The sequence below is a fragment of the Haliaeetus leucocephalus genome, unplaced genomic scaffold (genome assembly GCF_000737465.1).
Source record: "Haliaeetus leucocephalus isolate CR32 unplaced genomic scaffold, Haliaeetus_leucocephalus-4.0 Scaffold702, whole genome shotgun sequence".
Lineage (NCBI taxonomy): Eukaryota > Metazoa > Chordata > Aves > Accipitriformes > Accipitridae > Haliaeetus > Haliaeetus leucocephalus.
The window spans coordinates 777554-792096 of record NW_010973138.1 but is presented as its reverse complement, the minus strand read 5'-3'; the positions used below and the strand labels follow the sequence as shown (position 1 = coordinate 792096).

The 14543-nt window shown below is 40.3% G+C and overlaps 1 protein-coding gene across 1 annotated transcript in view; it reads left to right on the top strand.

Annotated features, from left to right (window-relative positions):
• The window catches only part of AGPAT3 (1-acylglycerol-3-phosphate O-acyltransferase 3), a 50459-nt gene extending 37165 nt beyond the window's left edge, over nt 1-13294 (top strand). Inside the window, exons 3-9 of the mRNA XM_010580243.1 lie at nt 2126-2295; nt 2494-2655; nt 5375-5528; nt 5980-6082; nt 9232-9307; nt 11543-11741; nt 12417-13294. Coding sequence (XP_010578545.1) covers nt 2126-2295; nt 2494-2655; nt 5375-5528; nt 5980-6082; nt 9232-9307; nt 11543-11741; nt 12417-12505 — 953 coding nt within the window. The 3' untranslated portion in view covers nt 12506-13294. The remainder of the gene's footprint in view (nt 1-2125; nt 2296-2493; nt 2656-5374; nt 5529-5979; nt 6083-9231; nt 9308-11542; nt 11742-12416) is intronic.
• Nucleotides 13295-14543: the final 1249 nt, after the last annotated feature.

The window sequence follows — 14543 nt, the reverse complement described above, 5'->3', positions numbered from 1 at the left end:
AAACAAAAAAGGGGAAACCCCCCCCCAAAAAAAAAAAAAAAAAAAAAAAAAAAAGGAAATGAGCCCACTCCTGGTTATAATTGCATCATTTATCAGTACACTTGTAAAGGCCAATCTGTTTCCTTGTATTAATTCTCTAGCTCATCAACCCTCCTCTTTCAGTGTGAACTCTGGGAAATCTCTCAGCAAAGCTTCGTCCGCTATTTTAGAGTGAATGGTACAAGAAACACTTTGCAGAAAATTACCCATACCTGCCTCTGCAGAATTTTTTTCTGATTTTGAAGAAGAAACACACCCATTTTATTTTATTTTTGATAAGAAAATGCAGCAGCTGTAGCAAGTACTGGAGATGTTCCTCCTTAGTACACAGAGAGCAATGGAAAAGGAAAATCACTCAGAGTACCACACTGTGTTTGGTACCACTACTCCATTCTCCTGCCCACCTGCTTGGAAGAGCATAGCTCTCAACTGGGGACACTCTTGCTGTCCTCTTTCCCCTTTTGCTGAGCCAGGTTAACCAGAGCAAGAAAGGTAAGTGATCACATCATTTGCAAAGGAGACAAAGCTGGAAAGTAATGACAGAAACCTCTAGTTGGTATAAACTATTATTCTGTCTTTTCTCTGCTGTATTTCCAGTTGACCAGGGTCATGCTTTCTTGATCAGCAAGTTGCGTAACTTTGTCATACCTCCAAATGAGTGAGTCTTGAAAACGATATAGGGGAATAACCTGGTGGATAGCGGTCACACAGGGAATACAAGTGAAAAAACAGTGTTAGAGAAGCTACGCATCTTCAGCAGACCAGGATTGGTTTTCCCTATCATTCACCTAAATACTGTGTTTGCCTTCTCTCTGATGTGGTGCAGAATTGGAGCCACTCTTATTTAGCAGTTTGAACAGATTACTCTGTCATGATCCCACTGATCAGAAGCCCTCGTGCAGGAAGACGCTGCCCCATTTTGGAAAACTAGGGCCTCCCAATGGAAAGTTGAAATACTGCATGGCAGAACTGGCTGATGTAGAGGACCAAGGGGGTGCCTTCCAGTTTTGACCCTGCAAGTTTGTTGTAGTAATGTGGGAAGAGTTGGACATTTCAACTGCCGTATTTGTGCAACAAAATTTTGATTGCATCCATTTCACATTGAAATGAGAAAATACCAATGACTACAGTTTGCATGGAAGCAAATCTTCCTAATGGGAGAATGAACTATTCTCATACTTTTTTATAGTTGTCCCATGATACAAGCAATGTCTTCCATCTGCCTCGTTGTACTGAAATGAGAGAAATAGGCTAACCATAGCAACTACATTCAGTGCATGCTGAATTAAGTGGACAGGGGTTTTTAAGAAGAAAAAAGGAGAGGTGGAAAATAAGAAGAGTGGGTAATGAAGGAAATGTTCAGGGTGGAGTAAGAGAGATGCTGGGATATTGAGAAGCTGGAGAAGACAGAGGGCAGAAAGGGCTCATTCTTTCATTTGCAGTGAAAGACAGACACAATTTACCATTCCTGTCTTTGCCCGGGTATTTTGATAAATTAGCTCGATTTTCTGGCGCTTCTGACTCTGTTGATGACCATAATACAGAATGATTAGAGTCCTGTGTTCTAATATTAAAATCTATTGCAGAAGATCTATGGCACTGTATCCCTTTAAAAGCCCTTTATTGGTCTGTTTACCTCCATAAAGCTTGTTTCATGTTGAGTAAAAGCATTAGGCTGCATCTATGCATAATTTGTATTCCACCTGGGAGAAACTGTACTCATTTAGTGGAGCAATCAACGGCTCAACTGTCTGTTTTCAGGCACAAAGTTTTGGGTTTTTTTCCCAGTGATCATGAAATTTCACATTCATAATATAATGACCAAACTTGTCACTGTTAAAAACTTGCTAAATTATCCATAATGCATGTATCTAGTGCCCTAAATACTGCTTAAGGATGGTGCTGTGATTTGGTCTATACCCATTCAAGCTTTCATTTCATCTCTACTGGGTTGGACTGAAAAGGTGACAGTGTTGCTGGGAGTTAGAAGACACTAGGCACTGAACAGGGCTGGAAATGAAATGCTAAATGCTTTCTGTAAGCGGCATCCCTAACTCCTCTCTCTTGTCTTCTTCATGTTTGTTAGAGTTGGTAATGCTGTTGGAATGGTGGTCAGGCACAGAGTGCACCTTGTTCTCAGACGAGGCCACGGTGAACACCTTTGGGAAAGAACACGTCATCATCATCTTGAACCACAACTTTGAAATCGACTTCTTGTGCGGCTGGACTATGACAGAGCGCTTCGGAGTGCTAGGGGTATGTGGGGCTGTGAGTTTTCCCTTCATGTGGAGGATGATAGGTCTATTTAAAAACCATGCACATACAGTTTCTTTGCATTTGAGTTTCCAGATATAACTCCATCAACTCTTCATCATCTTAACTTTAATGTCTTTGATGTCATTGTACAAATCAGCAAATGACATTTTTGAATTGTTGTTTTTGTTTATCTCCAAGAGTTCCAAAGTTCTTGCTAAGAGAGAGCTACTATATGTGCCCCTAATTGGCTGGACGTGGTACTTCCTCGAGATTGTTTTCTGCAAAAGGAAATGGGAAGAAGACAGAGATACGGTTATTGAAGGATTAAAACGTTTGGCTGATTATCCTGAATATATGTGGGTAAGTGTTGAGTTCCTCCTCTAGTATTGACAGCTAGAAGTGAAATGGTGACGGAGGTACTCATGTGGTACTGTAGCTTTAGGTATCAGGAGAAGGTCTGCTCACTACTTTCTTCAAGTGTTGTCAAGGAAAACCTGTGCTCTGTTTCAGGAGGCCTTTTGGGATATGCTGGTAAAGTGTTGCTCCGTTTGCCTGTTGGTAAGGGAGGTCATTTAGGAAATGGTTCAGAAGCTTGCAGAGATGATTAGAACCTTGACGATCATTTATAAATCGGGCTTGTGTAATACTTTTTTTTTTTTTTTTTAAAGGTAAAAATAAGTTCAGACAAAATTAACAACAGCCCATATTTGACTACTAAATCTATATAACCTTAAGCTACATTTTCCGAGGTAGGCTAAAAAGACACATAAACAAAAAAGTCTTTTCTGGAGAAGTGAGTAATTGGGGGGGTGAGGGAGGGATGCACAGACCATGAATTTTGATAGGAAGTGCTTCTTAGTATGCTAGTATGTATCTGTGTGTATGTTAGTATATGTATATGTTACTATGTGTCTTGTTAGTATGTATCTGTGAAATTACAGGTTTCCCAAAAAGTCTATATGAGAACATAAGGCAAGCTTACATCTGCTTTTCAGTTATGCTTTTCTTTTTTATTTTGACACTATTTGAAGTCAAGGGTGAGACTTCTATGTTTCATTGTGTGCATTGTTGTTAGATTTTACTGCAGCAACACAGTGGTATAATCAACCTATTAACCACCTTCTAGCTTTGAATGCAAACGTTTTGATAAATTTACTGGTTTGCTTTTACAGCAGTGCATGTAATGTACAGTTATTTGGCTCATAAAACATTTTAAGAGGCTTTTTGTGCATTTTAAGTGATTTTTCAATATTATCCAGTTAAAATGCATAGTGAAATAGTAAGCCTTAACTAGTACATTGTGAATGTGTCATTCACGATTTTCTATCATTACAAAGATAGAAAAAAATAAGAATCTGGAGAATGTATTTTAAACTACTTAATTGCTTGAATATATGGATATGAACTACATTTAATATATCCTCCTGATTAGTGTTGCAAAAAAAGAAAAAAACCCTACCAATTAAAAAATCTCAAGACTGTACTTTAGTTGCAAATCTATACATTTTAATGATTCCACGATTGAGAACCAAGGACTAGTCTCTAGGGAAAACAACTAGAAAATATAAATGCAAAACGTAGTTAGCATTGATTATTTAAATCAAGACTTCCTGCTTGGTAATTTAAATAATGATTAAAATTGACTTGAGTAAATCAATTTCCTAATTTTCGTGCATTCTAAATGCTGCAATTAGGGCTGTCTGCGCAACCTTCCTTCGTGAGGTCTTTCTCACATGTGCACTGCGGCACAGTCTGTACCTCGCTCGCATACTTGGTCCAGAAGGATCACTGCACCGTGGAGTAGAAGAGGGTGAGAATTTGGTATTGAGGAAAGAGCTTGCATTGCAGACTGGGGTTGAGATTGCGGTGTTACACTCTGTACCTTGTGCTGCCCTCACCACTTGGTGGTGGTTGGTCAGGTTTTCATAATGAGCGTGCCCTCAAGGGCCAAATGAAGATTGGAGGACCAGTTCCTGTTCTCTTACTGCGCTCTGGCAGGTCTAACTCTTATGTCTATGGCTTTGTGGTTTTAATATTCATTTAACTTTTTGTGGTGCACAGTATGTGGATATGCTACAGAGAAAAAGTCAAGCAACTACAGTGCTGACAAATAGACGTATAGCGATGCGTTGGACAAGCCTTTCTTTTGAATTGCAATGTTACAGCGTTGCTTGATACTGCTGTGAGAGAGTAGTAGCAGTCTGCTATTCTCCACCTCCATTGCTTGCCTGGGATGCAGAGGTTTGTGTGTTCAAATGCAGCAATGTTTCCATTGCTGGTGCAATGGGAATTACGTCCACCTTTCAAAAAGGCCAGGGATAAACAGAAATTCACCCTAGGACCCTCAGAAGGGCTTTGTTTGTCTGCTTTTGGCTTTGCATTGCTTCTGGCCTCTCTCTAAACTAGAGCAGAGGCAATATAGAGGCTGGAGAAGGAGAGATCGATGTTTTGTGCTGCTTGAAGTCAGTATGGGAGGATTTAAGTCTTCAATAGTTACTCAGGATACCACAGTCAGATTGGTGCCTTACAAGTTGAACAAGGTAAAGGTTTTAGGGAAAGGCACCATTTTTTATGAATGCGACTGATACAAATGCAAAAAAAACCCAAAACCCAAACCAAAAAACCCAAACAGAATAGCTTTCAGACAAACAAGTCTGTCTTCAGATGAGTAATTCTGGATGTACAGTATAAATTTTAAATGAGGTACCTAGTGATTAATTGTTTTTTCCTAAAGTGGTCATGTACTGATATTTGGATTGCTTTTTCTGATTTGTAGATTAGTCCATCAACAGCCAGCCAAAGCCTTCAGGGATTTTTGTTTTTTAAAGTAAATATTTCAGGTATAACAATTTAGACTTTTTGTTGCCTTAAATTTGGTACCAGTGTTGTTAAAATCAAATGTAATTGTAAATGAGTTGTGAGGTGATGCTTATGCCTAATACTTGATGGTCAAATGAGACAGTTGAAGTGTGTGCACATGCATGGGTATATGTTTCTCTTACACAAATTTTCAGTATTCTTCTTGGTTTCTTTTGATCTCAAGATGTCCTTGTTTTTGCCTTTTGTCTCATTGTACTAGTTTCTCCTGTACTGTGAAGGAACTCGTTTTACAGAGACCAAGCATCGTATCAGTATGGAGGTAGCTGAATCCAAGGGGTTGCCTAAACTGAAATACCACCTGTTGCCCAGAACCAAAGGTTTCACCACTGCTGTCCAGTGTCTCAGGGGAACAGGTACTGGCAAGCTGTTACTTGTTCTTTGCATTAATTGTAGTGTGTTGTTTAGTATACTCTGTCTAGCACAGTGTAGTATACTCTGTTATTCATTATGTCCGTTACAATCAGTGAGTTGGCAGTAAGTATTCAGCATGTCAACCGTTAATTTGTAAATTGCCACATAACTCTCAGATAACATTCTTAAAAAATAATAAACCTTTCGTGTATGTCATTGTTGCTTAGTTCATCAAGTCATCTTGTGTTTTGATAACACACATGCTGTGTAGATGGGAATGTCAGGTGGCTGATACAGATAAATACAATATGTAAATGCAGAGTAGTGAAGGACTCTGCTACCTGACGTCATTAATGCCAGGCTTGCACAAGACCGTTGCTGTCTAATGCAAGGATGCTGGCAATGGTTGCTAGAATTGCTACTATAACAGCCGTATTTTCTTTTTTGCAACAGTTTCAGCAGTGTATGATGTAACACTAAATTTCAGAGGAAACAAGAACCCATCTTTATTAGGAATTCTTTATGGAAAGAAATATGAAGCAGATATGTGTGTAAGGTGAGCATGTAATGATGGAGGTGAGCCCTAAGGTGCATGCTTTGGCATGTTGAAACATATTCAGATTTTACAGGGAAATGTCCTTTCCTGTAGTCCCCTTTTCCTTGTCCTTCAGGTTTCTCTGCAGGCCACAAAGAGCCTCCCTGTTTCCCCCCTGCTTCAGTTCGCTTTCGTGTGAGATCCCAAGATATCACCCAGCAGGTCAGAGAGCAGTGGACAGACTTTTTAAACCTGGGTGTGACCATGCTATTATTCCAGGGTTTGCCTCTGTGTAGTGAGGACACTTGGCTGTCTTTTTTTCCCTTCTCTGCTGGGAACAGAAAAGCAACTGTTCTGCCCCCTTCCCAGTCCCTTGCGAACATATGCATAGTATAAATAGCCCGTCCAACTTCAATAGTCTCTTGTAGTAAATAGTGTAAAGCTCCTTACTGTGCCAGTTTCTCTCCTTCTCTCACATGCATTGATTAGCAGATTAAAAGTTAAATAATGCTGAAATTCAGAGATCGTATGAATGAGGTGGGACATTCCTCACATTTCTCATTACTCGTTGCCTGAAAGAGCAACTGCTAACACCTAACTCCATGCAGCATGTACACACATGCATGCACATGCACACATGCTTTCGCTTTCTTCTTTTCTTCTTGTTGCCTTCTGCTATAAAGGTTTCCTTGTGATCATAAAAACTAACAACCCTTTTCTGTTGAATTTCTTCCTTTTCCCTTTTATGTTTGGACCTGACAAACGACCTTCTTGTTCTTTCCACAGTTCTTTTGACAGTTCACTTCTGCTTCTCTGGGGACTTCACCCACACTTTGGAAAACATTGCTACATTCTGGTGATGAGGTTGATGTTTGGTTTTTAAAAGAAAAAAAAAAAAGCCTTGCTACTTCCCCCCACACCTTTCCCCGCTGGCCTTGGGTCTGTGCGTTGCAGATGCATGGCACTGGCTCTTTACATTGTCCTTCTAATGAAAGCAGGTGTGTCTTGCCAGAGCCTCCAGTGGTGAAAGACTTTGTAGGGAATCACACTGATTATCCATTATGTCGAGGTATAGCAGCAACAGTTTTGTGGAAGAAATGCTATCCCAGGGGACGCAGAGTGCTGCAGCCCTAATGGGGAAGGGAAGGACACGTGTTGCAGTTCTGTTCTCAGATACTGCAACTTCTACAACATTTTAGTCTTCCAATTGGAAAGAAGGCTGCAGAGGTGATGGGGAGAGAGATGGGGTCATTCATTTGCAAGGGGCTTCATTTTGACTATTTACACTTGCCAGACATACTCCTGATGAGGAAAGTGAGCAGACCACTTACAGGCTAGCAAAACAGCTGGTTGGGCAGTTGTCACCTGTAATTCCATATTGATGGCAGATGTGTGTAGCATGTCTATCTAGATCTGGGGTATACATGCATGGATATACATCTGTATAATTTTACATTGAAGAGTGGCTGCATTCAGTTAAATATCTTATGGCTTGCTAATGGAGATGCAAGTTGGTTTTATTTATTGGTGAGGTAGTGAGAAGAAAGAAGAGAAATGTAGTTTTCAATAGTCGTTAGAAGCAGTTTGGGTTCATAAAATTCTGTTGAGCATGATGTTGCCAGGTAAAATTACTAATTGTACCCTATTAAGGAAACTAATGTTTGGATAATTTTGATTTAAAATATGTTTGTGGGCAGAATCAACATTCTCAAGATACTTTTCTACACTTGAAGCTTTTTCTGTCTTTTGGCAAGGAAGCTATGAGAATAAGGAAACTATTTTTACATCTTTTTGCTGAAAATTGAATGTGTCCTTAATGTGCCAGCAGACTTAGCTTAGCTCAGAGAAAGGAAGCACATAAGCTCTTGTTCTTGGTATATGCGTATGCAGTTACCTGTGCAGAGGTAAGAAGCTTAGCTCTCTGCAGAGGATCCAGTCTTTCTCCTGACTGGGTCCAGAGAAAATAATCAGCTCAATTACCAAATGTTGCTGCTGTGAGTACCCTCTAGTGGTGATAGCAATACAGCAACAATCTTACGAGAGAGCTTTCAGCAAATGACTTTTACTGAGCTTTTATTGAGCATTATTTATATTAATTGAGCGGCTCCTCCTGTTAGAGCTAATGAAAGTAAATCTGTAAAATCTGGTGTTCAATTTGTTTATGGGATTTAGAAATGTATTAGAACATCTTCCCTCTGCTGCTGCAGACTCAAAGGCTTTAAATTCATACAGTGGAAACATATTCCCTGGTTGAACAGCAGCAAATTAGTTGCACCTGGGATCACTGTGTCTAGAGCCCTCCCAGAAGTCACCCTTCTGTTCTTACTGCCCTGCTGTAAGAGGCCCCTGATGTAGTCCCAAGTGTTGCCAAAATATACTTGAGCTGAGGGTAAAGCGTGTGCCTGCCCTCTACAAACTGAGCAACTTTTTTCTGAATTGATCCAGGACTGAGATGTGTGCCACTGAGAAAGGAGATGACACGTTTGTGAGTGTGTTAGTGGCCTATCTCAGAAAATAAAAGAATGCAGGAAAATGGTTGGCTCTTCACCACTAGAAAGAGGCTCTTAAAAGGTGCCTGTTCTCGATGAGGTCAGGTCAGTACCTGGAGCTGGGCATAATTTTCATATGCACCCAGAACTGCATGCCTCAATCTGTAGGGCTGGAGAGGCAGAGAAAAGTGCAGTTGCTGTAGATGATGTTTTCCTTAGGGTTGGTACAAAGTGAATTTTTAACCACCCCTCCCATTCCTTCCACAATGGGGTTTTCACTAACACAATGTAACAAACAGTTATCCTGGGGTTTGCCACTTGCTTGTCTTTTCCCAGCTCTGGGTGCCTCAGTCTGAGCTCACTGGCAATCCACTGGTGGCGGTTCCAGTGAAGGAAGAACAATGTTTGAATGGGAAACGCTTGTTTTACTAATGTGCTTTGAAATCGATAGGAGCTTGTATGGTTTCTTTTGTCTTAGGAATCTGAGTTTTTAGGTGGAGAATCGGTTGTTATTTAAGTCTCAGTTCTCTGCATTTAAGACCTTTGCCATCAGGGACAGTATTACTTGTAGCTTATGCCCTTCATTGAATGGAATATCCTCCCTAGTAGAGGTCTAAAGTCAAATACCTGGATTTTCCCTTAATTTTTTTTTTCCTTTTTTTAATCTCTCTACTAAACTAGGAGATTTCCTCTGGAAGATATCCCTCAAGATGAAAAGGAAGCTGCAAACTGGCTTCATAAGCTTTACCAGGAAAAGGTAAAGAGCTTTGCTTTCTTTTCTCTCTTTTGGGACTTTCACAGGGGTAGTGTATTAAGGCACTGAGTAATGCACACTATTCCACTGGATAGAGAGAAGAGATGGAAGTACTATGTGTAATTAGGCAGCCATCCCTCAAACTGCTGGAAGGAGCAGCAGAGAAGAGCCCCTTGGCCGCAGAGGGCTGGCTAGTGAGTAGGTTTCAAATTGCTGGGAAGCACAATGGTATTCAGAGATATGCCTGAGTTGCGGAAGTCTAATAGCAGTCCACTGTCTTTTTATATTCTTCAGTTCTTGGTCTCTGTCATACATTTCTAAAAGCTTCATTTTCCCTGTGGGTGTTTTTAGGCACTCAAGAAGAGTGATAACTGTCTGTCAGAGACAGCCGGTCCCACTCTTAGCTGCAATTGTCCTTTGCTTTCATGTTTCTTACACTGTCACTTTCCTTCTGCCTCCTGGTAATACCTCTGCAGTGGTGTGTGACATGGTACAGACAGTCCCTGGGATCTGCTGCCAGAGACTGATGTAGTGCATGGCCAGCGTGCCTTCAAATGGCTCAAAGCTTTTCCTCCTGTCTTTTCTTTTTTTACCTTAGATTAATTTTTACCTTAGGTTAATTTCTTGCCCACAGATTCAACAAGTTCTGTGGGGAGGAGGGGATAACTGTAATTAATGTTGCCGAGCCCTAATTGGTGGATTGTTGAATTATTTATCTTGATTTTTGTGTTGCTTTTCTTTGTGGGAAGACAGAGGAGCACAGAAACTTTAACTATCTTGGGCTTTCTTCTGCTATGATGACCTGTGCTGTAGCATTTCCAAGCTTACGCTTAGTCTGTAGGTAGGCAGAAGATTGTTCTGAGTTTCGTTTTGTTCATTTTAACCTAATTTGTTTGATTACCTAAGCTGTAACTCAGTTAAGGGGAGAGAAGTTATCTTACAAAGAACAGTAGCTATCATCATCTTCTTCCCCCACCTCCCATTAGCAGGTGTATCAAACTAGCTTGTGGGTCAGTTAGTGTAATAAGGGATTAGAGAGCTTAAAAAGAAAATATTGAGATCCTTGAATCCCACCTTCTGCTATCAGGGACATGCCATCATGTAATTCGTTTGTGAAAAGGCTCTTAGATGCAAGAATTCCTTCTGACGTTGCCTGGCTGGAGGAGCAGACATTAAGGTGTATGTTAACGGGGGTGGTCTTTCTCTGCTTGGCTCCTGCTTTGTTAAACAGTAAATGCAGAGCTAAGCAGATGCAGCACAGACCATTCACTCTGCTTGGCACCATTCCTTGGGCAGAATGCTCTGCTTTCCTTGCAGATGGAGGGCTTGGTGTTCCTTGCTGGTGTTGGCTGTACCTCCGTTCAACTTTGGTGTGAGGTGTTGCCAGGGAGGTATTACTCATATACATGGATATTTTATATATTGATCTTATGGTGGTAGCAATATGTTGTAACTGGAATCCTTAAAGCGCTATTCCTGCACAGAGGGTATGTCCTCAAAAGGCTGTGTTATTCGCAAGGAACACCTTGCATTTCTCAGCCCTTTATAAGGGAAGGTAAAAGAAAAACAGATTAAGCAGGGAAAAATAAGAAATAGCCAAACTTGAGCCATCCTTGGTAATGGCTTGGAAACCTTGCAGAAGATTCATACACACTGAGGGAAGACTGTGGGCGTGCTGCCCTTTGAGTGATGTGTTTCATGATTGCATCTCTCTGCAGGCTCAGCGCAGGATGCAACTGCTCTGTTGAAGTCTTGGGGTTATGGCTAGCACAGTGCCGTCTCTGCGGGTTAGCTTGTGCTTTGCCTGCCTCTTCTGGCTGCATGTACAGCATTTTTCTGCTGTGCTTTGCTAAATCATGCTGACATTTCTGGAAGTAAAAATGGGAAGAAAAAGCATCCAGCAAAGAGGCAGGTAGTGTCTGAATTGGCCTCTGGCCTGATCCTGCTCTAAACTCCTATGCAATTAAGAGAAGAGATGAAGATATTTGGTAGTGGAGAGGCTGATACGGTTTCAGTTTCTGATGGTGGCCAAGATTGCCTTCAAAGGGCTAATACGGTAGCCTCAGTGGTCAACAGAAATGCCCAAGTAAACGACAGCAGATGGAAATGGATACTGTGTACTCTTGATGAGTATTTACTGCAGATACTATCCTTGACGTTGTCCTGGAGTTGACTAGTCTTGGATTGCTTGGTGCAAACATTATGAACCTGTTTTCTTCTATCTTCTCTTTCTCCCAGGATGCTTTGCAAGAGATGTATAATCAGGAAGGCATATTTCCTGGCCAGCAGTTTAAACCTCCTAGGAGACCATGGACTCTCCTAAACTTTCTTTTTTGGGCCACAGTTCTCCTCTCTCCTCTCTTCACATTTGGCTTTGGAGTTTTTGCAAGTGGATCACCTCTCCTTATCCTTGCATTCCTGGGACTTGTTGGAGCAGGTAATAAAAGCACAGAAGATCCTAAGCCCAGAGTGACATGTACCAGGATCCATTACCTCCAATAAGTTCTGTGTATTAATTAATATGAATGAGGCTTGCAGAAGAGTACTTGGAGCTCACTCTGTGGTCTTTATATTGTATAGCATTTTTATTTCAAAAGCTTTAATCCAGGCAAGCTTGCCTTTATATCTTAGGCAATATCTATAGCAATGAATAGCAAGCAAGTCTTGCAGCCCATTGTTACGGTGCCTGAAGGAGAAAATACTTTTACTGCACACCTTGTCTGCGAATTTAAAAAAAAAAAGAAAAAGAAGAAAATACAAAAATCCCCCAACCAAAAAACCCTAAAAAAAACAAACAAACAAAAAAAAAATAATCTCCCCCACCCCGAAAACAACTAGGGGCAGGGGGGAATGCCTCAGTGTTGATAATACCTGTCCTGTTAATAAACACAGAAACATTAATTATATTTTTAAATCTGGATTGTCCTCTTTTAGTGACATCTGACCTGTGATCCATGCGCAGCTGCATACAGCACACTGTTGGTCTGTAGTCACTACTGTCTTCAGGACTGGGTTAACTCATGTTGGTTCTACTTGTGCATTTACATGTAACTTCCTAAGTCCTTGAATTGGTTTTAATATATGCCTCCCATTTCTCTGTTATATTTTAAAGCTTCCTTTGGAGTTCGTAGACTGATAGGAGTAACTGAAATAGAAAAAGGCTCCAGCTATGGCAACCAAGAATTCAAGAAAAAGGAATAACTGACAGCTGCAGTTCAGCACATATAACCAGACTATGGTATCCGATTTAACTTCAGTTAAAAAACAACAACAAACACTTAGAAACTATCTTTTTCTTAATAACTGATGACTAATATTAATGAAAAAAACTTGAGCCAAGAATGAAGAAGTTGGAGGCATCAACTGAAGAGAACGCATCAACTTCCTGCCTGTTTAAGGATTACTGTAGTCAAACTATGGGAGAAAATCTGGGGTGGGGTGGAAGAAGAAACTAATTTTTCTTGCTTTGTTGGGGGACTTGGGGGTAGGGGGAGAAAAGAGGGCATTGGCCATGGCCACATGCATCTTCAGATGACTGAATACACTGGTTTCTGTCAAAAGCACTACACTCACTTTTACAACAGGAGCCATTGAATGTTTCCTCTTGCTAAAGCCAACGTAATGTTTGTTGATTTCCAACTTTTTTTATTAATGAGCCAGGAAAAAACAACCCTTCTTAAGTTAATCAACAGATGTTCACTGGGTTAGAGTCACTTTGGAAAGGCTGTGTTCTCATGGCTACAGGTGAAATCCTATTTGTATGTGACACTGATACTTTTTATTTTTAGACAACGTCTTAAAACTTCTGTAATGCAAGAGAATGGATAGTGGAGTTTGGAAGCAGTGTGTTATTGATCAGCACATACCATAGAACAGGTCCACTAGTATTAAAACAGTATAAAATTCTCATCCTATCTCCTGCTAACTGCTCAAGGCTGCTTAATTTCAAAATACTACTTCAGTCTTGAGTGTTGTTTGCCCTGTTTCACATCATACATGTACGATAATCTTGAATCTGTTGGGGCTTGTTTTGTTTTCTGAATTAATGGTGACCATGTGGTTTGGAGTTGTGCAAAGGAAATTTATTCAATTGTCCTGACGTTTTCTCCTTTTATTTCTGTTCGCATCTCTCATCACCAAAGTCCAGTTCAGTCAACCTGTCTTGGTAAACTGGGAGGCAGCAGCAGAAATCAGCACAGTAGTTTTCAAAATGTCTTCCTTTACAAAAAAATTTGAAAAGGAGAGGTCTGTAGCAGTCAGATTTCAAATACTGGCATCTCTTGAACTTTTAATGAGAGTTCTGACATTGATTCAAATGGGGCCAGGATCTTACCCTGTGTGCTGTAATGATAGGGTGTGCTGCACTTTCTACTTGGTCGTGCTTTAGATGTTAATGTGAAGTATATTGCAAGGTGAGCTGTGCTGTTAAGAATTAGAAAGAGTATGGGGTCTCTTCAGGGATTTTAAATATCTTTAGTTTTGCTTGTTGACCTTTTGGGGTTTTTCACTGAAAATTAGAAATCAGAATCATGGCTGTACCTGTCTCTTTTTTTTTTTTCTTTTTCTCCTTTCTTTTTTCTTTTTTACAAATGCATATTCTGAGATTTTTGTAGATTGCTGCTGTATGCATAGCTGGAGAATTATTTGCAAACAGATGAGAACTACCTGTATGTTCAAGTCTGAAGGCCACAATCTGCATTCGGCTACACTCAGAAGTTGGTGAAATGGGTTGCAGATCTACAGCTGAGGGCAGAAGCTGACCCTCAGGGTCTGTGTTTTTAACCCAGCTGCCACTAGAATATTTATCTCACTTTTGTAAAGAGCAGATCTCATCAAAGCAGTGGTCGTTAATTTTCATCTTTGCTTTAGTAACCAAGATAAGAGAGTAATAATTTACTTTCTTTTCGTATTTACTCTAACTGTTGGAATGTAACCTCTTCTCCCACAGGTTTTTCTGTTTTCAAACACTGGAAGAGCAATTTTGTAACTTAGAAAAATATTTTACTTGGGGTCATTAATCACTGTTCTGTCATGCACTTGATTTTATTTGTGGTCTTTTCAACAAGAGGATTTGAAGGATGACCTGTGTTGTCTGTCTCCTGTTAGATTCATCCTCACTGAATCATTGTACCTGTAGCCCCAGCATTAGAATGTCATCTTTGTCCCCTCAATAAATCTTCCCTAAGATAGGGGATGCAAAACTGTTGTTAATGTTAGTGGAATTTGGAATATGCTTTGG